This window comes from Neoarius graeffei, chromosome 18 (assembly GCF_027579695.1).
Source record: "Neoarius graeffei isolate fNeoGra1 chromosome 18, fNeoGra1.pri, whole genome shotgun sequence".
In the NCBI taxonomy this organism is placed as follows: domain Eukaryota; kingdom Metazoa; phylum Chordata; class Actinopteri; order Siluriformes; family Ariidae; genus Neoarius; species Neoarius graeffei.
This window is the reverse complement of record NC_083586.1, coordinates 49327241-49354970: the sequence shown is the minus strand read 5'-3', so window position 1 is coordinate 49354970 and position 27730 is coordinate 49327241. Positions and strand designations below refer to the sequence as shown.

General features: G+C 42.8%; 1 protein-coding gene across 2 annotated transcripts in view; it reads left to right on the top strand.

The window, feature by feature from the left end:
* cenpk (centromere protein K) overlaps nt 1-26692 on the top strand; it is a 39969-nt gene extending 13277 nt beyond the window's left edge. For both annotated transcript variants that reach the window (XM_060898964.1, XM_060898965.1), the window contains exons 4-10: nt 5488-5551; nt 13005-13051; nt 13132-13214; nt 17487-17585; nt 23582-23717; nt 26244-26297; nt 26400-26692. In XM_060898964.1, coding sequence (XP_060754947.1) covers nt 5488-5551; nt 13005-13051; nt 13132-13214; nt 17487-17585; nt 23582-23717; nt 26244-26297; nt 26400-26555 — 639 coding nt within the window. In that variant the 3' untranslated portion in view covers nt 26556-26692. The remainder of the gene's footprint in view (nt 1-5487; nt 5552-13004; nt 13052-13131; nt 13215-17486; nt 17586-23581; nt 23718-26243; nt 26298-26399) is intronic.
* The last annotated feature ends 1038 nt before the right edge of the window (nt 26693-27730 follow it).

The following is a 27730-nucleotide window of genomic DNA, read 5'->3' as shown; positions in this document are numbered from 1 at the left end:
AAGTTTCAAAATTCCATATTTTATTCAGAATAGAACATAGATGACATATCAAATGTTTAAACTGAGAAAATGTATCATTTAAAGAGAAAAATTAGGTGATTTTAAATTTCATGACAACAACACATCTCAAAGTTGGGACGAGGCCATGTTTACCACTGTGAGACATCCCCTTTTCTCTTTACAACAGTCTGTAAACGTCTGGGGACTGAGGAGACAAGTTGCTCAAGTTTAGGGATAGGAATGTTAACCCATTCTTGTCTAATGTAGGATTCTAGTTGCTCAACTGTCTTAGGTCTTTTTTGTCGTATCTTCCGTTTTATGATGCGCCAAATGTTTTCTATGGGTGAAAGATCTGGACTGCAGGCTGGCCAGTTCAGTACCCGGACCCTTCTTCTACACAGCCATGATGCTGTAATTGATGCAGTATGTGGTTTGGCATTGTCATGTTGGAAAATGCAAGGTCTTCCCTGAAAGAGACGTCGTCTGGATGGGAGCATATGTTGCTCTAGAACCTGGATATACCTTTCAGCATTGATGGTGTCTTTCCAGATGTGTAAGCTGCCCATGCCACACGCACTAATGCAACCCCATACCATCAGAGATGCAGGCTTCTGAACTGAGCGCTGATAACAACTTGGGTCGTCCTTCTCCTCTTTAGTCCGAATGACACGGCGTCCCTGATTTCCATAAAGAACTTCAAATTTTGATTCGTCTGACCACAGAACAGTTTTCCACTTTGCCACAGTCCATTTTAAATGAGCCTTGGCCCAGAGAAGACGTCTGCGCTTCTGGATCATGTTTAGATACGGCTTCTTCTTTGAACTATAGAGTTTTAGCTGGCAATGACAGATGGCACGGTGAATTGTGTTCACAGATAATGTTCTCTGGAAATATTCCTGAGCCCATTTTGTGATTTCCAATATAGAAGCATGCCTGTATGTGATGCAGTGCCGTCTAAGGGCCCGAAGATCACGGGCACCCAGTATGGTTTTCCGGCCTTGACCCTTACGCACAGAGATTCTTCCAGATTCTCTGAATCTTTTGATATTATGCACTGTAGATGATGATGATGATGTGTTCAAACTCTGCAATTTTACACTGTCGAATTCCTTTCTGATATTGCTCCACTATTTGTCGGCGCAGAATTAGGGGGATTCGTGATCCTCTTCCCATCTTTACTTCTGAGAGCTGCTGCCACTCCAAGATGCTCTTTTTATACCCAGTCATGTTAATGACCTATTGCCAATTGACCTAATGAGTTGCAATTTGGTCCTCCAGCTGTTCCTTTTTTGTACCTTTAACTTTTCCAGCCTCTTATTGCCCCTGTCCCAACTTTTTTGAGATGTGTTGCTGTCATGAAGTTTCAAATGAGCCAATATTTGGCATGAAATTTCAAAATGTCTCACTTTCGACATTTGATATGTTGTCTATGTTCTATTGTGAATACAATATCAGTTTTTGAGATTTGTAAATTATTGCATTCTGTTTTTATTTACAATTTGTACTTTTGTCCCAACTTTTTTGGAATCGGGGTTGTAGCTGAGGATCTGGATTTTATGGATCAATCATTGAGTCGTCAGACTTATCATTTTCGAGTCTTGACATTTTTATTATTATACCCCTGCTCTGAAGGATGGGGGGTATACTGGCTTACCTCCGTCTGTCTGAAACACCCTTTTTCTCAGCAACCACAAATCATAGCCACTTGGTACCAAACTTCAGCTTGGGGTTCTATACCGTGTGTACCATTCTCAGGTCTGTCGCACATCGACTTCCTGTTTACCAAATGACTGTATTTACAAAACATATAGCGTGTCTTTACAAAATTTTTGTACCATTTTTCTCAGCAACTACAAATCGCAACTGCTTGATATTTGGTACCGAGCTTCAGCTTGGGGTTCGATACCGTGTGTACTGTTTTCAGGACTGTCGCACATCGACTCCCTGTTTACCGACTGAATGTATTTACGAAACATATAGCGTGGATTTTGACGCTGTTTCAAGAAGCAGAATGCTATTTCAAAATGACAGTTGACCGGGATGCTGTTTGAAATCCCTGGGGAGAACACGACTCTTTACTTACTCGTTTCAGGGTTCATTATTTGTTGAAGTCAATATTCATAATAAGTGTCCTATTCCTTCCATTGCTAGCGTTCTGATATGAGCGGGGGAGGATACGGAAGAGAGCAGTAGCTCACAGTTGATCTTGTTACGTCATCTTTTCTGTGAGCATTCTGAGGTTCCTAAGAAGCTTTCTGTCTGTATTTTAATAAATCAAGGCTTTGGTTTGCTCATGTTCCCAATTAAATATGTATTTTCAGTTAAGTTAATCCATGACAAGTTCACTTATTATACACCATCATCAGGGCTCGATATTAACTTTTTAATCCACTCGTCCAGTTGGATAAGCAGTAAGATTTTTCACTCGTCCTGACCATAACCTTTTTATTCCTATGTACAGTAGTGCTTGAAAGTTTGTGAACCCTTTAGAATTTTCTATATTTCTGCATAAATATGACCTAAAACATCAGATTTTCACACAAGTTCTAAAAGTAGATAAAGAGAACCCAGTTAAACAAATGAGACAAAAATATGATACTCTGTCACTTATTTATTGAGGAAAATGATCCAATATTACATATGAGTGGCAAAAGTATGTGAACCTCTAGGATTAGGAGTTAATTTGAAGGTGAAATTAGAGTCAGGTGTTTTCAATCAATGGGACGACAATCAGGTGTGAGTGGGCACCCTGTTTTATTTAAAGAACAGGGATCTATCAAAGTCTGATCTTCACAACACGTTTGTGGAAGTGTATCATGGCACGAACAAAGGAGATTTCTGAGGACCTCTGAAAAAGCGTTGTTGATGCTCATCAGGCTGGAAAAGGTTACAAAACCATCTCTAAAGAGTTTGGACTCCACCAGTCCACAGTCAGACAGATTGTGTACAAATGGAGGAAATTCAACACCATTGTTACCCTCCTCAGGAGTGGTCGACCAACAAAGATCACTCCAAGAGCAAGGTGTGGAATAGTTGGTGAGGTCACAAAGGACCCCAGGGTAACTTCTAAGCAACTGAAGGCCTCTCTCACATTGGCTTATGTTAATGTTCATGAGTCCACCATCAGAAGAACACTGAACAACATTTGTGCATGGCAGGGTTGCAAGGAGAAAGCCACTGCTCTCCAAAAGTAACATTGCTGCTCATCTGCAGTTTGCTGAAGATCACGTGGACAAGCCAGAAGGCTATTGGAAAAATGTTTTGTGGACGGATGAGACCAAAATAGAACTTTTTTGGTTTAAATGAGAAGCGTTATGTTTGGAGAAAGGAAAATACTGCATTCCAGCATAAGAACCTTATCCCATCTGTGAAACATGGTGGTGGTAGTATCATGGTTTGGGCTTGTTTTGCTGCATCTGAGCCAGAACGACTTGCCATCATTAATGGAACAATGAATTCTGAATTATACCAGCCAATTCTAAAGGAAAATGTCAGGACATCGGTCCATGAACTGAATCTCAAGAGAAGGTGGGTCATGCAGCAAGACAACGACCCTAAGCACACAAGTCATTCTACCAAAGAATGGTTAAAGAAGAATAAAGTTAATGTTTTGGAATGGCCAAGTCAAAGTCCTGACCTTAATCCAATGGAAATGTTGTGGAAGGACCTGAAGCGAGCAGTTCATGTGAGGAAACCCACCAACATCCCAGAGTTGAAGCTGTTCTGTATGGAGGAACAGGCTAAAATTCCTCCAGGCAGGTGTGCAGGACTGATCAACAGTTACCGGAAATGTTTATTTGCAGTTATTGCTGCACAAGGGGGTCACACCAGATACTGAAAGCAAAGGTTCACATACTTTTGCCACTCACAGATATGTAATATTGGATAATTTTCCTCATTAAAAAAATGACCGAGTATCATATTTTTGTCTCATTTGTTTAACTGGGTTCTCTTTATCTACTTTTAGGACTTGTGTGAAAATCTGATGATGTTTTAGGTCATATTTATGCAGAAATACAGAAAATTCTAAAGGCTTCACAAACTTTCAAGCACCACTGTATTTACTAGTTAAATGAATGGAAAGTGATTTAACAGAGTTTATCAAAAAGCAAGTCTAGTTGTGATCATTGTGCTTTAATGATATATGTGTTTCAATAAAAGTCCAGCTTTAACTGGAACAATAAACAAAAACTATCCAAAGCCCCATTATGGTGTGTGTGTTGTTCTAACCCATTACCTGATCTGCAGTTTTAAGAGTTATACTCACCCAAACTCAAAACTTCTGGAGGAAATAAAGTTAAATCTTGATTAATCCAGTATAAGACAGTAGTAAGAGCAGCGATTGTTGTCTGGTTTGGAGACAGCAGCACTGACAAAAAGACAGGAGGCTGAACTGGAGATGGCGGAGCTGAAGATGTTGAGATTCTCACTGGGAGTGATAAAGTTGGACAAGATTAGAAATGAGAATATTAGAGGGACAGGACATGTAGGACGGCTTGGAGATAACGTGAGGGAGGCGAGATTGAGATGGTTTGGAGACGTACAGAGGAAAGATCCAGGGAAAAGAGTGCTGGAGATGGAGTTGGCAGGTAGAAGGAAAAGAGGAAGAGCAAAGATGAGATTTATGGATGTGGTGAAGGAGGACATGAGGACGGTTGGTGCGACAGAGGACAGGAGGAGATGGAGGGACATTATCCGCTGTGGCGACCCCTAACGAGAACAGCCGGAAGAAGAAGAATCCAGTAAAACTTGAAGTATTAATTAATTTAAAGAAATGAAACCGAAAGAAAACCAGTTGGACATAAGAGGGACAGAATCACGTTGTGAACGAAAACAAACTGAGTTTGGCACTGTCGTGAAATATTTTACGACATTTGCGATGGTTAATGTCAACCATACCAAAAAAAAAAACCTACAGCGAATGTCTGAATGAAATGAAGATTCACCACAGATATTTTTATTGAGGTATTTGATTGATTTGCCATTTCTCCAATTTCGATGAAGTATAACAATCTGTAATTAGATATTACAATGTGGTTATTTTTATGCACGCACCTGCTGTACTCTGCTTCCCTGCAATTTCATAAACAGTAAAATGGCCGGATTACTGAAGGGATTGTTGGAACTTTATAGATGTAATTCTCCAATAATTGCTATAAAAATGGTGATTTTTCAACAAATATTCAACTCGTCCTGTCGGACAGGCAGATGCAGATTTGACTTGTCCAGACCAAACGTTTAGTTGTCCCGGACAGTCGGACTACCATTAATGTCGAGCCCTGATGATCACAATTTAAATCTAGTGTGCTTTAGTGTAGTTTGTTTTCAGCTTCTGCGATGACAGTCTTGCCAGTATAAAAGGCAATAATGTGATAAAGTTGAACAAGCAATATATTGTGCAACTCCAACATTATAGCGTACATTTTCAGCATGTAAAGCAGAAGTCAAAGTGAATAATTCTCCATTGAATCCGTTTAATCCTGGCAGACAATGAATCGTTTGAATGCCATCATGACTGAGGTGGAACAGTGGCGAGAAATGGAACCCAAATGTAAGTCATGATTTAATTCAGTTTTATTTGTGTAGCATGTTTAGCTGTAGAGATTGCCACAAAGTAGCTTTACAGACATCCAGGGGTAAATTTAGATCTTGGGCAAGACAGAGGTGACAGCAGTGTTGTAGTCGAGTCGCTAAAGCTCGAGTCCCCAGTGTTCAAGTCCAAGTCATTAAAAAAAAAAATCCGAGTCAAGTCCAAGAGCAAGACTCCAACCGCACCATCTGACGGTGGCTGTTTCAGCGCCATTAACGTTAGTTTGTTCCTGAACATGAAGTATGAACAGGTGAATGTGCTTCTCTTTGTCAGGGAGCGTGAAGTATTCTGTCAGAGATGGCTGGGAGACGGATGTAAGTGCAGAAGGTGTGTTTATTAATACAAGTGAAGACGGTAAACAATCCAGAACGGCAGGCAAAATCGTGAAACGGGCGATGGGTTGAGCGAGGCACAAACAGGCCATCAAAGACAAGAAACGGGAAATCAGGAAACCAAACAAGGAAATAAGGCTCAGTAACGTGTCAGCAATGCAACTCAATACTTCGCAAAGTAAGTGCGTTTTCAGAGTTTTTAAATAGGCGTGCTGATTGCGTCTTAGAGTGCATATCCTGGACCAATTTAATTTTTTTATCTGAAAATGTCCCTTTACACACTCATCCAGAAGGGTAATTTTGCACAAGGCCATCTGTCTACAGCAGAAAAAAATAAAATAACAAAACACATCTGGAAAAATCCCAAAGGAGTCTGAAGCCAGATTCGTGACGTTATCTGCGGAAGCGCCAGCAGGCTGCACGAGCTTTGCAGTTTCAGTGCACAGCCTGTGTAGACCAAGCGCTCCTATTTCTCTCTCATTGTCCGGTCTTTTGGGAAACAAGGTGTACTAATCCCATCAAGACTGGTGTTGCTACACTCTCCTACGATACATCTGTTAACCAGTTTAATAATTACGCGATAACGTTGAAGAAATTTGCAGAAAACCACCAGGTCGTTTTCTCATAAACAAACCAGCGCTGACGTAGGATTCAGAGGGAGGCGTCCCACACGAGACGTCACGAAAATCAATGTTTGCCGGGAAATCCAAATGCCAAGTTTTTTCAGAGGCGGACCAATTCGCCTCAAATGGCTTGATTTCAACTGAATTTTTCTGGTATTGCGCAAGAGAAAAAAATTGCACAAAATGTGACAGATATTTGACCAAAGTTTAATATAAAATAGGAGAATTACATTGATTCCATAAATTCCTGAATTTACCCATGATATGCACTTTAATCCTGTACAGGTGCGAGTTGTTTACGGCGAAAGCACAAGAGTCCACTTGGCGCGTGCGCTGTCCGGCGCGTGCCCAAGAGTCTATCTGATGCACACGCCAAGGCGTGCAGGCGTGACACTCTTGCACGAAATTAGTCCAAAAATGAGTGTCGATATAAATATCTCATGCCAAATTATTATGGCATGTTACAAAAAAATAAAGAAAAAAATCCAAGTCCTCGTCTCCAATTTACAAATCCGAATGCAGTTAATGCACGAGTCCGAGTCCTCAGCGCTCAAGTTCAAATCAAGTCACGAGTCGGACTCGAGTACTACAGCGGCAAGGAAAAACTCCTTGAGAGGACATGAGCAAGAAACTCAGCTCTTTTGGATGACACCAGAGAGTGGAATTATAAATCCTTACAGTATGCAGGTGGAGAACAGTAAAGACGAGCAGTAATAAGTGTGGAAAAGGAGGTTTGAGCAGATTGTGAGTGAGTCCTGGGATGAGCACAGGACAGTCTTTCTTGCCCCTTTTCCACCAAAGCAGTTCCAGGGCTGGTTCGGGGCCAGTGCTTAGTTTGGAACCGGGTTTTCTGTTTCCACTGACAAAGAACTGGCTCTGGGGCCAGAAAAACCGGTTCCAGGCTAGCACCAACTCTCTGCTGGGCCAGAGGAAAGAACCGCTTACGTCAGCGGGGGGGCGGAGTTGTTAAGACCAACAACAATAGCAAGACCGCAAAAGATCGCCATTTTTAAGCGACGAGAAGCAGCAGCTGTACAAACACGAAGTCAGCCATTATTATTAGGGCCCGAGCCCTATGGGCGAAGGCCCTATTGTTCTTGTAAGAGTTCACTATTATTAGGGCCCGAGCCCTATGGGCGAAGGCCCTATTGTTCTTGTAAGAGTTCACTATTATTATTCTTCCGTCTTCTTCTTCTTTATTTTTCTCCGCTGTTGGGCCATTTTCGGGGCGCTTGCCATGGGCGAAAACGCACGAAATTTGGCACCACTTCCGAGAATTGCCACCGCTACTCAGAACCAAAAGCCCAAACTTGGCCGGGGCTCAGGGCCTCTATAGCGCCCCCTAAGTCGTTGTGATTTTGGCCTCCCGCATTAAGGTGCCTGGTTGCCATATAGTTTGTAGTACTGGCATGCCATTTGGTACGCATATGTATCTCACTAAGCCGGACAAAAATGTAATGCCAATGCATTAGCCACGCCCAACAGGAAGTGAGGTAATTTCACTTTTGTGCGAAATGCATGGCCACGAAGATGGCGCAACTCCTCCTAGACCGTTCATAGGAATGTCACCAAAATTGATACACATCATCTACAGACATGGCTGACAAAAGTTTCTAAATATGTTTCACGTAGGGTAAACCGTTCAGAAGTTATATGTCAATCAATTTTCACTTCAAAATTTTACATGCTAAAAAATTCATAACAAATCTTCTAATTGCTCAAAACTGCTCATACTTCACACGCTAATCACTCATTGGGCTTCTGACATGTTACCCAATTTCTGTGATATTTCGCCACTGGGGGCGCTATTTTTGGGCAAAAAATCCAATCTTTCCTCAAATTTGGTCAAACTTCACGGCCACCCTCTTACTACCTCCCATGTCATGTATACCACATTTTGGGAATTTTCGTCCATGGGGGGCGCTGTTTTTGGCCGACGCAATTTCTCCAAAATGGGTTTTTGGTTAATAATTCCATAATGCTTTTCCTTCACACCACTACCTTGTGATAGTACGTTGCTGTTGTAGACACTTATTTTTCCAACTCATAATCGCTCATGTACAGCATAGCGCCACCTACTGACATGGGAAAAACCAAAAAATTTATTCTTCAAAAATCTATATCTCATCTTCTATTTACTCAATTTTCATCACACTTCATACGCAAACTCTTCATAGCTCACCTGACATATACGCCAAATTTTGTGCACTTTCGCCCCTGGGGGTGCTGGTTATGGCAGAAATGATATTGCAGCTTCTGATTTGTCAACCTTGGCAAGCAAACTCTATACAAGACCCTTATTGGGGCGCTTGCCATGGTCGACAACGCTCGAAATTTGGCTCCTTTTTCTTAGACTGCCACCGCTAATGAGAACCAGAAGCCCAGATCCAGGCGGGCCTCAGGGCCTCTATAGCGCCCCCTAACGTGTTGTGATTTTTGCCTCTCGCATTAAGGTGCCTGGTTGCCATGTAGTTTGTAGTAGTGGCATGCCCTTTGGTACGCATATGTATCTCACCAAGCCGGACAAAAATGTGATGCCAATGCATTAGCCACGCCCTACAGGAAGTGAGGTAATTTCACTTTTGTGCGAAATGCATGGCCACGAAGACTGCTCCTTGACCGTTCATAGGAACGTCACCAAAATTGATACACATCATCTACAGACATGGCTGACAAAAGTTACTTAATACGTTTCACGTAGGGTAAACCGTTCAGAAGTTATACGTCAATCATTTTTCAATGCAGAATTTTACATGCTTAAAAATTCATAACAAATCTTCTAATTGCTCAACACTGCTCATACTTCACAAGCAAATCACTCATTGGGCTTCTGACATGTGACCCAATTTCTGTGATGTTTCGCCACTGGGGGCGCTATTTTTGGGCAAAAAATCCAATCTTTCCTCAAATTTGGTCAAACTTCACGGCCACCCTCTTACTACCTCCCATGTCATGTATACCACATTTTGGGAATTTTCGTCCATGGGGGGCGCTGTTTTTGGCCCACGCAATTGCTCCAAAACGGGTTTTTGGTAAATAATTCCATAATGCTTTTCCTTGACACCACTACCTTGTGATTGTACGTTGCTGTTGTAGACACTTATTTTTCCAACTCTTAATCGCTCATGTACAGCATAGCGCCACCTACTGACATGGGAAAAACCAAAAAATTTATTCTTCAAAAATCTATATCTCATCTTCTATTTACTCAATTGTCATCAAACTTCATCGGCAAACTCTTCATAGCTCACCTGACATATACGCCAAATTTTGTGCACTTTCGCCCCTGGGGGTGCTGATTATGGCAAAAATGATATTGCAGCTTCTGATTTGTCAAACTTGGCAAGCAAACTCTTTTCAAGACCCTTATTGAGGCGCTTGCCATGGTCGACAACGCACGAAGTGCCAGACCCTATTGTTGCCATGTGTCCTATTCTGTGCTTTGTCGCCATTGTGGGAGTAATGTCTCTTGCCGCAGAAGCTGTGGAAGGTTTTTCGCAGGGACGCATGCCCCCGCCCCCCTTGGCCGCTGGCGCGAGGGCCCGTCGAGGCCGCTTGCGGCTTTAATTAGGGCCCGAGCCCTATGGGCGAAGGCCCTATTGTTCTTGTAAGAGTTCACTATTATTATTCTTCCGTCGTCGTCTTCTTCTTCCGTCTTCTTCTTCTTCTTTATTTTTCTCCGCTGTTGGGCCATTTTCGGGGCGCTTGCCATGGGCGAAAACGCACGAAATTTGGCACCAGTTCCGAGAATTGCCACCGCTACTCAGAACCAGAAGCCCAAACTTGGCCGGGGCTCAGGGCCTCCATAGCGCCCCCTAAGTCGTTGTGATTTAGGCCTCCCGCATTAAGGTGCCTGGTTGCCATATAGTTTGTAGTAGTGGCATGCAATTTGGTAGGCATATGTATCTCACTAAGCCGGACAAAAATGTAATGCCAATGCATTAGCCACGCCCAACAGGAAGTGAGGTAATTTCACTTTTGTGCGAAATGCATGGCCACGAAGACGGCGCAACTCCTCCTAGACCGTTCATAGGAATGTCACCAAAATTGATACACATCATCTACAGACATGGCTGACAAAAGTTACTAAATACGTTTCACGTAGGATTAACCGTTCAGAAGTTATGCGTCAATCAATTTTCGATGCAAAATTTTACATGCTTAAAAATTCATAACAAATCTTCTGATTGCTCAAAACTGCTCATACTTCACACGCAAATCACTCATTGGGCTTCTGACATGTTACCCAATTTCTGTGATGTTTCGCCACTGGGGGCGCTATTTTTGGGCAAAAATTCCAATCTTTCCTCAATTTTGGTCAAACTTCACGGCCACCCTCTTACTACCTCCCATGTCATGTATACCACGTTTTGGAAATTTTCGTCCATGGGGGGCGCTGTTTTTGGCCGACGCAATTGCTCCAAAACGGGTTTTTGGTAAATAATTCCATAATGCTTTCCCTTCACACCACTTCCTTGTGATAGTACGTTGCTGTTGTAGACACTTATTTTTCCAACTCATAATCGCTCATGTACAGCATAGCGCCACCTACTGACATGGGAAAAACCAAAAAATTTATTCTTCAAAAATCTATATCTCATCTTCTATTTACTCAATTGTCATCAAACTTCATACGCAAACTCTTCATAGCTCACCTGACGTCTACGCCAAATTTTGTGCACTTTCGCCCCTGGGGGTGCTGGTTATGGCAAAAATGATATTGCAGCTTCTGATTTGTCAAACTTGCCAAGCAAACTCTTTACAAGACCCTTATTGGGGCGCTTGCCATGGTCGACTACGCACGAAATTTGGCTCCTTTTTCTTAGACTGCCACCGCTAATGAGAACCAGAAGCCCAGATCCAGGCGGGCCTCAGGGCCTCTATAGCGCCCCCTAACTCGCTGTGATTTTGGCCTCCCGCATTAAGGTGCCTGGTTGCCATGTACTTTGTAGTAGTGGCATGCCATTTGGTACGCATATGTATCTCACTAAGCCGGACAAAAATGTCATGCCAATGCATTAGCCACGCCCAACAGGAAGTGAGGTAATTTCACTTTTGTGCGAAATGCATGGCCACGAAGACGGCGCAACTCCTCCTAGACCGTTCATAGCAATGTCACCATAATTGATACACATCATCTACAGACATGGCTGACAAAAGTTACTAAATACGTTTCACGTAGCATAAACCGTTCAGAAGTTATACGTCAATCATTTTTCAATGCAACATTTTACATGCTTAAAAATTCATAACAAATCTTCTGCTTGCTCAAAACTGCTCATACTTCACACGCAGATCACTCATTGGGCTTCTGACATGTTACCCACTTTCTGTGATATTTCGCCACTGGGGGCGCTATTTTTGGGCAAAAATTCCAGTCTTTCCTCAAATTTGGTCAAACTTCACGGCCACCCTCTTCCTACCTCCCATGTCATGTATACCACATTTTGGGAATTTTCGTCCATGGGGGGCACTGTTTTTGGCCGACGCAATTGCTCCAAAACGGGTTTTTGGTAAATAATTCCATAATGCTTTTCCTTCACACCACTACCTTGTGATAGTGCGTTGCTGTTGTAGACACTTATTTTTCCAACTCATAATCGCTCATGTACAGCATAGCGCCACCTACTGACATGGGAAAAACCAAAAAATTTATTCTTCAAAAATCTATATCTCATCTTCTATTTACTCAATTGTCATCAAACTTCATACGCAAACTCTTCATAGCTCACCTGACATGTACGCCTAATTTTGTGCACTTTCGCCCCTGGGGGTGCTGGTTATGGCAGAAATGATATTGCAGCTTCTGATTTGTCAAACTTGCCAAGCAAACTCTTTACAAGACCCTTATTAGGGCGCTATTATTATTAGGGCCCGGGGACCGTACAGTGCGAGACCCTCTCGTTGCCATGTGTCCAATTCTGTTTATTGTCGCCATTGCGGGAGTAATGTCTCTTGCCGAAGAAGCTGTGGAAGGTATTTCGCGGGGACGCATGCCCCCGCCCCCCTTGGCCGCTGGCGCGAGGGCCCGTCGAGGCCGCTTGCGGCTTTAATTGTTGTTGTTGTTGTTGTTGTTGCTGCTGCTTCCGTGTTGTTTTTGCTTCGATATTCGCGCCAAGGTTTATGCAAACGTAGCGACGTAACTGACGTATACAGCGATGTAATGACGTGGCTTCCCTTAGCACCGTGAGCTATGGAAAAGCAAACTGGTTCGCAGTTAGCTCACAAGTTGAACGAGTTGTAAACCAGCACCAGCACTGGCCCTGAACCAGCCCTGGAACTGATTTGGTGGAAAAGGGGTATCCGATTACAGCAGCAGTTCTTAGAAAATACAAACCTGCAGGATCCAGGTGAGCTTATCCACTGAAGCGAGGGTGAGATTTGGGAATAAAATGTTTCTGGGAACAACAAATCATCCCAATATACCACCAGTATAACCTCTGCGTTTCTGTTTCACAGTACTATCAACAAACCCTGAAATTTTATTGGCCATGGGGAAGGAAGAGGTGAGCTGCCCTCATCAGAAAAAGTTTCTATTTTAATTTTTAGACTTTTTTTGTAATCAGCTTTTTTTCTCATCATCTAGCTGCAAAGAATCAACAGTCAGCTGAAGATGGTCCTTTCTTGCTCCCAAGCAAAGCGGGATTCACTGAAAGACCTTTTGCAAAGGTGTCCTTCTCTTCAGTAGCATTACAAATCCTCACATTTCCGACCCTTCTACCACAGTGCTGTTCAGTTCTTGAATCCGATTGATCAAAATGTCTTTTTTTTTTTTTTTTTTTTTTTCGAACAGCAGCTTTGACTCGGTCTCCGTTAGGCCCCGGTCACACCGCCCGAACTTTGCTGGAGCATTCCTTGAACGGTAGGGAGGGGGGGCCGAATTTCGACAACGCTCGTCACCGCGCACAAAATGGGAAAAAAATCGAAAACACGGGCGTTGGCTTAGTGGTGCACCGCTGAAGCCGGCGTTGCTTTAGCGTTGGTTTAGCGGTAGCGAGCGTTGGTTTAGCGGTGACGCGAGCGTTGGTATAGCGGCGTTCTGCGCATGCGGGCTTTGGCTCGGCGGGGGTAGCTGCTTCAACGCCCGACACCGTTCCAGCAACCCCGTGTCCGCTCGTAAAACGCTTACAACCGCTCCACCGAAGTTTGTGCAACGTTTAATCGCCGCCCGGGCAACGCTGGCGAAGCAGCGGTGGTCCAGCGTTCAAGATTTCTGCGTTGGCCTAGCGGACCCAAGCGTCCACGAACTTGCGTCTAGCGGTTCCAAACTTTGACTGGGCGTTGGTGGAGCGGGGGTGAACTTTGCCGGGGCGGAAAATTGCCCCCTCCTCACCGCTCGCAATATTTTGTGCAGCTCAAAACTTTCGGAGCGGTAGGAGGGCCCCTCGAGAAACATCAGCGGTGGCCGAGCGTATACGGCGTTGCTTTAACGGGGGCCAACTTTTGTTAAATGGTGGTGAACGGTTACGAGCGGTGATGAATTTTTTTCACCGCTCCAGGAACGCTCCAGCAAAGTTCGGGCGGTGTGACCGGGCCCTTAGACTTGTATCACAAGTATGATGATGACAATAATCTCATCTCATCTCATTATCTGTAGCCGCTTTATCCTTCTACAGGGTCGCAGGCAAGCTGGAGCCTATCCCAGCTGACTACGGGCGAAAGGTGGGGTACACCCTGGACAAGTCGCCAGGTCATCACAGGGCTGACACATAGACACAGACAACCATTCACATTCACACCTACGGTCAATTTAGAGTCACCAGTTAACCTAACCTGCATGTCTTTGGACTGTGGGGGAAACCGGAGCACCCGGAGGAAACCCACGCGGACACGGGGAGAACATGCAAACTCCACACAGAAAGGCCCTCGCCGGCCCCGGGGCATGATGACAGTAATATAAGGCTAATAAGGAACAAAAGGTTCAAAATGTGTTAATTAAAGAAAAAATTACAATTGTTAATTTTTCTGCAAGGAGATTTTTACGAACGTTTATGGAAGGCGTCCCAGTTTTCAGGACGGAGCATTGCGCAGTACGGTTTATCCGTAACGCAAATCGTTTTTGTTTGAAAATTATCAAGCGTCATTCATTAATTGTAATCGCTGAAATTTCACTGTGGTATAAGAGGAATAAAACACTTCAGGGCACGCTGTTGTTGTTAAATAATCAACTTCTGCTACATGATGGGACGCATCGCACAAGTATTTTTGTTGATTTGTTTTTCCTACAGCAGTGCACTCCTAAGTGGTTTATTACTTACATGAGCAAACATGACTAGAGCAGCAGCTACAATTATCGACAGTCCATAATTATCGACACCTTTTCAGATTTACCAATAAACAGTTTTACAAAACTGTTTGAACTGAAACTCAGCTATCATTTGGTTAATTAATCAACCAGAAGACCCGCCTCGCCCTTTGACCTTGTCGTCTGATGACGCAGCTCGTTACCTGAGATGGAAATTTTTTTTTTCGAGCACGATCAGCAATTTAAGGAAAACCCGGACGTTATCATCGTCGCAGGTAAGCATGGTGGAAAGCTCATGGACATGTTTTTACTCATCAAATTCACCGATATTTCATGATCTCTTCGTCGAAACCTACTTTGTTTCTGACTCTTTCATTCGACAGCCACCATTTTGTATCTAAACGCGCGTTTGAGAAGTCACGTGAGGTGTCGATAATAGTGATCACTTTCACCGGTGTCCACCATTATCGACACCCTGTGGAATTAAGTGACGTTTACAACCGTTACGGATCGATCTTTGTGTAGCATTGTTGAAGTCGATGAAGTACTTTTTAAAAAATAAATAAATAAAAGTGCTGTGATTTTTATAATTTTTTTCCTGATTCATAACAGAATGGAATGTTTATAGAGTATTTGGAATTCGATTGTAGTAAATAGAATTAGACCAGAATTAAATTCCTAGCGTATAAAAATTACATGCTTGAAATATTCAGATTTTTCGATTCCGTTCAGAATTTTTTTTTTTTTCCCAGTTTGTTGTAAATCTTTACCACATATATTACAATATCAGGAGACATTTTATATTTTGGTTCGAGGAATGAGATGCGACCTTTGACCTGGATTTTCATGCGGTTACAATCTCAGTCGCCTGTTGACATTTACTGGTAAACTACAAAACTAGAAATTAATACAAACAACGAATGATTAACAAGAATGTGATCTACGAAAATACTTAAAGTGGAACACACAGATTTTCTGACGCACGTTAAACTTTATCAGTTTATTTGTTTACAAACATTAGAATTACTTCCTCATTTACCTAAACACCGACATCCGTATATTTCTATAAAAGATATTTTGTACTAAATATCAGTTCGTGTCAAACAAATTTTAAATAAAAACTGTTTTGTTAAAGGTCCCATGGCATGGTGGTTTGTTGATGCTTTAAACGGGCTCGTGGAGGCTTCCGGATGTTATATCCGCAGCCTTTCTCGAAATGAACCCTCGGCACGTAGATATAGCCTCCTGGGAGAAAGCCCCATTTCAGCGCTTTTCCCAGTGCGTCGTTTTGCTAATGAGAAGCAGGAGGCGGGGAAGGGTAGAGGGTGGGGGCGGGTCTTATCATTAATATTCATGACATGTAAACGTGTTACCTCTGATTGGCTAACAGCACTGTGACGCTACCTCCAGTGGGTCAGAACAAGCGGATGTGGGTGTCTTACTATGGCGAGAGAGAAGGAACAAACCGCGAAGGGAAAAATACCGCGCGCTGACGTCATTAAGGTGCGACGCGAGGAAATAAAATAAATTCAACAAATGTTTGGGTTTTTACTGAACAAACAAATAAAATGAACGAGTGACTTAAAAAAAAAAAGAATGTGGGTGTCTTTGTAAAAACTGTTTTGATTGGCTATTATAACAGAGCATGCTGCGTGCTTTTTGGTTTTGTAGCGCAGAGTACCTGGCTAACTGCAGGAAGCGGTTAGCTGCACAGCTAATGTAGCCATTGCAAGGCTAACGCACCGATTTTAAAACACGGCAAAACGACTTAACAGTTATACACTTACTTGTTCGCTGTTTGTGGCTGATGCGGCAGGGATGCTTGGTACGGACCCAGGCTTCAGTGACAGTTGATGTGCAAAACCTGCCCTGTACTGTCCCAAGTTGTGGAAACATTCATCAGGAAAATGCTTCCGACAAACATACACCGTCTTAGGTAGACTCGACGGCGTATTATTGAAGTAAATAAAATTAAGCCACTGCGTCTTCAGGGGCTCTCCCGTCGGCAGTAAAAACAGACTCTTTTCTGTGTTGTCACATCCATGTACAGCGCAATTTCCATGTTTCGCTCACTTAGGTGATGCCATGTTGTTGTGTCCTCCCTCTATGGTCTCCTCACTACAACTGGGCGGGGCAATCCATACAGTGGGTGGGAATCCAGAGGGGGGGGCGTGGGGATCATCTCCCTTGCTGACATAGTAAAGGGAAGAGCTTATCAACGCGCCGTTTTGACGCGCCATTCTCAAATGTTGGGCATAGTTTGGTTTACACATTATGACATTTCTAGCCACTGGGGTGACTTAAGAAGGTCAGAGCAACTCATTTTAACGTTAAAAAACCTCAGAAAGTGAAAATGTCATGCCATGGGACCTTTAACTTAATACCACATACTGATTTTATTTTTTTAAAATAATCATCTGGATGTCGATGATTGATTATGGACAAAGGTGTCAATAATTGTGGAACGGTGTCATGTGATCTGATGCACTAAGTAATCGGGAATCAACTCATTTTTTCCCAGCGGAAGTTTGAGTAATTATTCATGCACGATTTCTGGATTGAAAGTCTTTTCTACTTTTGCAACGGCCAAAAGATGGTTAAGGTGTCGATAATTGTAGCCGTCGCTCTGTTACTATTGCATTACTGTTCTTATTTTTATCTACAAACATCAGATATTTAACAGTTGTTGTTTTTAGAGAGCAGGCGTGGCTGGAAGAGAAGAAGGAGGTACTAAGTGCAGTGACTGAACGAGTCGTGACTTTGCGTGAGGAAAATGAGAAGCTGTCCGAACACAGGTAAAGGAATGTTATCAGTGTTTAGTCGTAATCAGATATATTACATGGACATGAGAGTTTTACTGGGAAATGCGCAACTCGTATTTTTCACACGGAGAACCAAAATCGCGACACAAATCTGAAGATGTCACTCGTGAGGAAATCGATAAATTGCTTTTGATAAATTCGGGTACTTTTTTGTTTGTGAGCGTGTCTGTATAATAAAAAGAAGCACATTGGATTGAAGATGTGAGGTTTGCCTTCTCGTGTTGAAAAACTCATTTTTCATACGAAATGCATCACGGATCTGAGTGACACGTTCATCAAATATACCAAGCACTGAGAGACTCCAGTTGAAATTATGCAGCCACAAAGAGAATCCATAATTCTCAGTGCATGGAATATTTGTTTTTATATCCCTCATTAAAAAAATCCAGACGAAAAGCAGGGATGAGAATTTTCCGCCGATCGGCGGATTTCCGACTTTTTCAGACCAAAATGATCGTTTTTGAGCGTGCGCGCGCGCAACATTAAGGTCTGCATCACGCATCTTAAGGCCAATTTATGCTGACAACCCAGTCCTCGCAGATAGCGTCGCAGACAGTGTCTGCGTAGCCCCCCCCACCTCCGCAGACGCTCTGCGCGCACCTCCCAAAAATTGTGACCACTGCAGAAGCCTCGCAGACAGCGTCGCAGACAAGAGGGCTCTGATTGGTCCACTCTACATCCGCTGTACACGCACTTCCGCTTCCCTACTTTCCCGGTTTGGTTTGTTTTCACGACCGGCATTTTTAAAAACACGAGCGAAGATGGAGCAGCACGAAGAGCGGTTGATTGAGGAAGTACGTACATCTATACGACTCCAGTTCTAGTCATTATATAAAAAAAAAGTTCTAGTCATTATAAGTAACCGGAGGATAAACACTCCACTAACCACACCCACCAACTACTCCTAGCGACTTCGCGCCCTCTTGCGTTGTGCCGGTTAATAACATCGCGCACGCCTATTACTCCCCGCTCAACGGTAAATTACAACTGTCTGCGAAAAGCTATCTGCGAAAGCCTTGTCGCACGAGCATACAGAGGCCTTTAGAATGTGCGCACGAGGGAGACTGTGCGCTTGTTCATGTAGCGCATGCCAGACAAAGAGCATCCTGATTGGGTTACTCAGCAAAATAAGCCAATCAGCTTTCAGTGTGGGCGGGCTTTTATCTCTTTTCTCAAGGACCGGAGTTTTCAGCTGAGTCAGTGCAGCCTACAGGATCGACATGGCAGAGAGAGCAGGCGCGCGCCCCAAAAAACCAAAGCACAAAACCCACTTCAGCTCAGATTACACAAAAGAATCTCCCTGTCTAATAATCATCTCCCTGTCTAATAATCATCTCCCTGTCTAATAATCATCTCCCTGTCTAATAATAAAGAAAATAAATAAATAAAATAGCCAAAAATCATTAGCCCCTGGGCCATGGGCCCTGCCCTGGTTTTTTCAGACTTTTTAAATATTTTTCATTCTCATGCCTGGAAAAGGGTTAAGATTGGATCTCAGCATAAACTCACTCATGCTATCGTCTGCCTTGCGAGGCATGATCACGACAGAGATCTACGCACACAGAAATGCTCGCGAAGCCACAGCTGTGACTCGAGTCGGCCGGATAGCTCGAAATTGTGACGTCAGATCATGGTATATCCAGGATATACCATGACTGACTCACACCATATCCTTTTTTTTTTTTCCTTTAAATTTTTGAAGTCACGAGATACAGTGTCTAATCGATGATGGAACTATTTTATGTCACATGAGCCATCCTTGGCCAGTCCCTGCACGGGAATTTTTTTGATGAGGGACAAAATTGTCGCAGATCACAGAATCCAGGGACACATGTCTGCCCGGGGGCATTTTGAGTTATTGACAGATTCAGAAAGTACAGTTTCTAAGCTTTCCAATGATGCCTTCCATGTGGAGATCTGACAATATTTGAAGAATGTGTGGCCTTTTGAAAGTGTATACTTCTTAAAACAGAAAAGGGAGAAAATTGCCCTCAAAGTTTTCCATCTCCGCTACTCTAGGTGTAGGGCGGCCACATAATGGTGCTCATTTGCATGACATTAAGGAAAGCCCTACCCCCTACGAGCTAGCACGATACTACTTTCATGTAAACAAAGATCACCACGTCAAGTTTCCTTCCATGCAAAGTATGCCCAACACAATTATGAAGTACAAAAATAAGTCCTAAAGTATACTTTAACGTTTTGTGGTTGAAAAATTACTCACACCGTAAGAAAGAAAGATAGCATGATGATAACACAACACTAGTTTCATGTAAAGCCTCGGTCACAACCGGCCGTATGTGCTCCTATGGCCGGTCTACATGCAAGAAACGCACGGAGAGCGCGCATGAAACGCACGAGAGCACTCGTGTGAAAAGCACGAGAGCGCGCGTGTGATGTGCTGATTTTCGAGCCGCAGACCGGCCGCAGAGGTTCGTTGTCATGTCAAACAAACTCTACGGGTGCTTACGTTTTTTTCAGGTTGCAAGACAAACTTGCGGCCAACGCGCGTCTTTCTCCATGAACAAAAAAAAAAAACGCAGCGATTTGGGGAAACGCCAAAAATCGCACGGCCAAAAAATTGTACGTCCAGTTGTGATCTAGGCTTAACCAAACCACAACACTCTCTGTTACATGCAAAAATAACCACACAGCCTTAGATTAATAAACTTACCCCATCAGAAAGAGAAACGGCGCCTTGCACACACCAATGCCTCCGATGGAATGTAATCCTAGAATGGTCCGTGTATCATCCAATCATTCAAGTATTCCATTCAATCTGGAAAACGAGGTTGCGTTTTTTTGTTTTTTTTTTTGCTAGAAATGGTGATCTCCGATGTAAATACTGTGTGTCTGTTTGCTTCGCGGGGCTCCTCTGCACTCTGTTTAGTAACTCATTCCATAGTGAAATTACACGCCTGTATGCAGTTAAGTAGCCATGCGCTCAGCTCGGATCATACAGCTGATTCGCGAAAAAAAAAAACAAAAGACTTAAATCATCATGTGAATGGCCCATATGGTAATTTACCCACACCCCCCAGCAGGCTACAGTCCTGACAAAAACGAGACAATTTGCAACAAAAAATGTATGCTTTTCCAACAAAACAATCTATTATCTGAAATACTGATTGCATTCTTCAAGATCTCAACTTGCACATGATGGAAAAAAAACAAAAATCACAAATTTCGAAAAAAAATGCTTCTTTTGCGATTATCTCTGATTCGTTTTGGCCGACATGTGTCCCTGGATCCGGTGAGGGGTCACAATTATGTTATCCCACAAAATCGAGTCGTACATGAGCTGATAGCTGACGAGGCGCGTAGCACCGAGTCGGCTATAATCCACGTACGACGAGATTGAGTCGAATAACTGTTTTATTCTATCCATGGTCACTGGATTTTGAGGAACGGAGCGTTTTTATTTTTATTGTTTGCAAATTCGATAAATAACTTTTTTTATACAAAACGTCCGACAAAATAATTTCTGCTTGGAATGTAAAGAAACCGGCGAAATGACAGGAGCAATTTGTGAAAAATGCGATAATAATAATTCTTGAAAAATGTAAAAAAAAAAAAAAAGTTCTTCCCATCAAATACTTTCATTTCATAATTTTTTTTTTTTTGGGGGGGGGTTGTTTTCGAAGAGAGGTTTTTATATCGTTAGCAACACGCTCCACCATTTTCTTTTTCTCTACTCATGGTATATGAGCTGATAGCCTAGTAGTAGAGTAGCCAATCAGAGCGCCCGATCTGTTCATATCCAGCGACCGCGGATCACTCCGATGATGTCACTGTCAATGTTTTCCTGCTAACTAGACACGCGTTGTCAACACAGCAAACTGGTTCAGAATTAAAATTCTTTTGATTAACTTGCGTGTTTTTGTGGACGTGTCTATATAAAGGCACGCGGGCGATTTTCCGTCGCGCAACTTTTTTGACGCATGCCAGAAATTGCTTCGAGTGCGGATATTTGCGACAGCTATCTGTTTACTTGTTGCTTGTGACAGATCGCACGTATCAAACCTGCTTGATAAATAAATGACGGAGTATGATATTTTTGTCTCATTTGTTTAACTGGGTTCTCTTTATCTACTTTTAGGACTTGTGTGAAACTCGAATGATGTTTTCGGTCACATTTATGCAGAAATGTAGAAAATTCTAAAGGGTTCACAAACTTTCAAGCACCACTGTAGATGCTTGAAATGAAATCGGAAAAGTCACCCATTCGGTCGCAGTTTGTCTGTTTGTTTTAGTGTATAGACCCTTTTCACGTGACGTCACGACAAACGCGGCCGCCATTTTGGACGTGTACTACCAGTAGTTTACCACAGCCAGCATTGAGGAACGGCAGCAAAGAAAGTGTTTATTTTCAGCAAGACTTCCATCATGCCACTATATTGTTGTGCACCTGGATGTAGTAACCATCAACAAACAAGGCAAGGGTTATCATTTTATCGGATCCCGACAGAGAAGATGGATAGCGGCCATAAACAGGAAAGATTGGCAGCCCTCGGCATACCAGCGCTTGTGTAGTGACCACTTTGTTGGCGGTAAGACGAATAAAATTAGCCAGAAAAGGCATTACATTGCTGTTAACATTCTGTGGCGGCGAGTGTGTAACCAAATAGGCTAAAATAACCCATTGTAACCTCTTTGTTCTTCTGTAGTAATATTAGCTAACGACATTAGCTAGCGTTGTGTTCCTTTGCTGTTGGTAGACTGTAGGACAGATCAGAGGCAGTGTCCTACAAACAGCGCTTAATTTGAGGGGGAGCAAGCCGGAGCGTGCTCCGGAACCTCGGGCGTTGGCTCCGGCAGCTATTTACACTGGATCTGGTGATCCGACACCTCTTTTGACTATGTAACAAAAAAATAATAATAATAATAATTAAATAAAAAAAATGCAAGTTTATTTAGTGTTAATGTCTGATTTTGATATCTGTCTTGTTGGTGATTTCTCTCATGAAACGACATCCACAAAATATCTGCAGATGAACTTAATTTGCAGTGTTATTACAAAACATGCCCCGCAGCGCCGCGCCCCCCTCCCCCCCTCTTTTTTTCCGCACCGGAGCCGCTCATCCTCTGCGCTCCGGGACCTCCCACTTTACAAATTAAGCACTGCCTACAAATAAGTGTTCAAAATAAGAGGAACATGTATTTGTCTCTTAAATCCAGGCCGTTCCCTGTAATCTGTCACAACGGTTGGAGAAAGTAATGGCAAATAGTGAGTGCACAAACCGTAGAAGGTAAACTGTACACAGCGCCAGGGCAGTGTGATGGTATGTCTACTTTTAGATTGTGTTAGCTTATCAATGAACACACTCGTCACTCGACGAGTTTCACGTCTTTACGACGGATACTTAAATGTGTGTTAGGTATTATTGTTGCAGTCTAAGCAGTCATTGTAGCAGCTAGATGAGCGAGAACTGAAAGGGTCTGTGCCATAAACCGTTATTTCTGTACGGCGTTGCTAATGTGTCGTTACTGTTGTTATTTCTCCCTCTGCTCGTCCTGTAAATGCCCTACGTCGCTGGATAGCGAAGGTGTTTTCTGCATCTCGCTCCTTTTTCTTGTATGTTCTCCGTTTGTCGCCTTCCTCGCATTCAAACCAATTCGAGCCGAAGTCCGCTACATGTCCAAAATGGTGGTCGCGTTTACGAAGGTCATGTGACTGAAAAGGGTCTATACTCGAGTGTGATTGTGATCTTACCTGTTCAAAAAAATGTACCAAGCCCGGGTAAACCCATCAGAGCTCTGTTCAAACAATCTGAGTGTCGCATATTGGGTAGGACGCTTTTACATGCTTTTGTAAATGTGGCGGCAGCCGTGGAACTGTCGCAATAATTCCTAATCCTCTTAATCCGAGGGCTTTAGTCTACCAGAGAAAGTGATTTTATGAGACCAAATTGTCCTGAATCAGGCGTAACGGTTAATTTGGCGTTCAGTTCCCTTCTGTTCTTCGCCAGTGTTTTACAGGACATGAAGAGAAAAATCACCCAGGTGAAGGATTACCACAGCACCCTCATGGAGACTCTGAGCGACGTGTTAGCCGAACATTTTCCTCTTCCAAATCAACAAGCACTTGGCACCAAGAAAAAGAAGGTGTGCTTCCTTATTACTCCCTCAGGCTGTATCATCAGGAGACTTTGATTTATATGAGTAGCACGCTGTGTGAGCCCAATCGCCATCAGGCGCGTTTTCTCTAGAATTTCACCAAAACTCATTGAATTTTCAGCATTGTAAGAGAACTCCCTAAAGTATTATTCAGCAAAACCCCAGAATGATAGCACAAATCTAGAATTTTTAAAGGTCCCATGGCATGAAATTTTCACTTTGAGGTTTTTTAACGTTAAAATGAGTTCCTCTGACCTTCTTAAGTCACCCCAGTGGCTAGAAATTTCATAATGTGTAAACCAAACTATGCCCAATATTTGAGAATGGCGCGTCAAAACGGCGCGTTGATAAGCTCTTCCCTTGCCGACATCAGCAAGGGAGATGATCCCCACACCCCCCCTCTGGATTCCCACCCACCGTATGGATTGCCCCGCCCGGTTGTAGTGAGGAAACCATAGAGGACACAACAACATGGCATCACCTAAGCGAGCGAAACATGGAAATTGCGCTGTACATGGATGTGACAGCACAGAAAGGAGTCTGTTTTTACTGCCGACGGGAGAGCCCCTGAAGACACAGTGGCTTAATTTTATTTACTCCAATAATACGCCGTCGAGTCTACCTAAGACGGTGTATGTTTGTCGGAAGCATTTTCCTGATGAATGTTTCCACAACTTGGGACAGTACAGGGCAGGTTTTGCACATCAACTGTCACTGAAGCCTGGGTCCGTACCAAGCATCCCTGCCGCATCAGCCACAAACACCGAACAAGTAAGTGTATAACTGTTAAGTCGTTTTGCTGTGTTTTAAAATCGGTGCCACGTTAGCCTTGCAATGGCTACATTAGCTGTGCAGCTAACCGCTTCCTGCAGTTAGCCAGGTACTCTGCGCTACAAAACCAAAAAGCACGCAGCATGCTCTGTTATAATAGCCAATCAAAACAGTTTTTACAAAGACACCCACATTCTTTTTTTTTTTTTAAGTCACTCGTTCATTTTATTTGTTTGTTTGTTCAGTAAAAACCCAAACATTTGTTGAATTTATTTTATTTCCTCGCGTCGCACCTTAATGACGTCAGCGCGCGGTATTTTTCCCTTCGCGGTTTGTTCCTTCTCTCTCGCCATAGTAAGACACCCACATCCGCTTGTTCTGACCCACTGGAGGTAGCGTCACAGTGCTGTTAGCCAATCAGAGGTAACACGTTTACGTGTCATGAATATTAATGATAAGACCCGCCCCCACCCTCTACCCTTCCCCGCCTCCTGCTTCTCATTAGCAAAACGACGCACTGGGAAAAGCGCTGAAATGGGGCTTTCTCTCGGGAGGCTATATCTACGTGCCGAGGGTTCATTTCGAGAAAGGCTGCGGATATAACATCCGGAAGCCTCCACGAGCCCGTTTAAAGCATCAACAAACAACCATGCCATGGGTCCTTTAATAGAATTTAACGTAATTATGGACGTCACGCGTAACATTTACACCCGTGAAAAATCACTTTGAATGCTGTTTTGAAAGTTTTGATCAAATATTCTCTATAATAAAAAATCGCTTAAATATTATAAACAGTCTTTTAATGTATCAAAAAATCATTTTGATAAAGCAAGGAAATTCGGAAGAAAATTTGTTTTTTCTTTTGCTTGTTGTGCGCGTCACGCTACCAAAATCTAACTAACCCCTTCACGAACAATTCCAACTTTATGGACTTGTAGCGCGAATAAACCTTTCAAAAAAAAAATATAATACTTCTCACCCAGTAAATTAAAATCCTGGTGATTTATATCCTCGTAGCTTCAGTAGATCTAGAGATTTAGTCGATTTAGTAAATCCCAAACGCTGTGAAACACGCCAGCCATCTATGGTGAGAAGTGCTGCTGTAGTTGAGAAACTCATTTCTCCCGCTTCCAACTAACTCCGTGACCCAGGCCAAAATAACAATGTCATGCTCATCACTTAAGGATGATTTATGCCAAGTTTCACGGAAAAATACAGCGAAATAAACTTGCTAGAAGCATTTTTCAAAATCCCAAACATTATGAAACATTTCTTGTAGGGTTTCAGGTTACAAATTTCGAGAATAGAGAAACTGCAGCGCAAAAGTTTGCCACTAAACTCGCGAAAATACTCCATCCTAGCGAGTTTCACAACCGAACTAGGCTACGTGACAGTCCGTGACCACCCAGGAATGTTCTAGAAGGTACGCTTCTAGGCACGTGCGATCGAGAAAGGCGCCACGTGAAGGTAGTAAAGGTAGTATTTCCACTGTCTTATGACGTTTTTGCTTGTTTTAGCGCGATAAACAGTGCATTATGGGTAATCATTAAAATGCTGATTTCAAGGTTAAAATGGGTAAAAACAACTAATTTATATAGATATTGTAAAAATTGTGCCTAATAGTTATTTCAGTACATAAAATCAAAACCTGAATTTTTAATTTTTTCCCCTATGTTACACCATTGTGCATCTATAGCATGCTACTCATCACATCAGTCATCATTCTTTTGTGTGTTCTTCCAGGGTGCTGTTCCAGATTACGGAGCAAACCTGATCTCGCTGAGCGAGATCCTTGAGGTACATCAGCACGTCAGCCATTTTATATTTTTAAAGTTAACATTTTAATCATAAGAAGTGCCTTATGTCCGAATCATGATGTATTCTACTTATCTAATGCAGCAATTAACAAACAAAACCCTGGAAACTCCTCACGAGCCCTATGTGACGATCGATGACTCCTTCTGGCCACCGTACGTAGAAATGCTTCTTCGTAACGGAATCGCAATCAGACACGCAGAGGACTGCAATAAAATCCGTCTGGAAAATTTTCATTAATTTTTTTTTTTTCCCCCCAACTAATCGGGTTTAATTAGATCACCCATCATTGACACGCATGTCCAGTCTTTTCTGTTCTTGTTTTATTGTGTATTTTTAAAAAGCAATTTGGTCAATAAAATGGTTGAAAATATAAACCAGTATCACTGATTGTCATCAAGTCTCGGCTGTCATGTGACCACAATGAATGGACGAGACAAATCAGGAAACGTTTAAGGTGGGAAGTAAGAGTTTAAAAATTAAACGCATTTCCTTGAATATATTTCGATGGAAAGGACGTACAGGCGAGACCACGGTTGGCTATGATGGATCTTGGGCTTGTATTGATGTCATGGACCTCTAGTGGTAAGAGTGCAACAAGGTAGACGGATATTTTCAAACACAGGAGTAAATGAGGTCTTAAAGGAACAGTCCACCGTACTTCCATAATGAAATATGCTCTTATCTGAATTGAGATGAGCTGCTCCGTACCTGTCCGAGCTTTGCGCGACCTCCCAGTCAGTCAGACGCGCTGTCACTCCTGTTAGCAATGTAGCTAGGCTCAGTATGGCCAATGGTATTTTTTTGGGGCTGTAGTTAGATGCGACCAAACTCTTCCACGTTTTTCCTGTTTACATAGGTTTATATGACCAGTGACATTTTTACATCTGAGCTCCGTATCAATGCGCTGCCGAAGCGCGCAGAAGGTGTTAGTACGCCTGTCATTATAGTGCGGACTTTCCATAGCACAGAAAATCGCCACATTTCAATTTGTGTAACTGAACTTGTTTCATGTCACTGGTCATATAAACCTATGTAAACAGGAAAAATGCGGAAGAATTTGGTCGCATCTAACTACAGCCCCAAAAAATACCATTGGCCATACTGAGCCTAGCTACATTGCTAACAGGAGTGACAGCACGTCTGACTGCGTCTGACTGACTGGGAGGTCACGCAAAGCTCGGAGAGGTACGGAGCAGCTCGTCTCAATTCAGATAAGAGCATATTTCATTATGGAAGTACGGTGGACTGTTCCTTTAAAGTGCACATCACGGGTAAATTCAGGAGCAAGATCAATGTAATTCTCCTATTTTATATTAAACTTTGGTCAAATATCTGTCGCATTTTGTGCAATTTTTTTACCTTGCGCAATACCAGAAAAATTCAGTTGAAATCAAGCCATTTGAGACGAATTG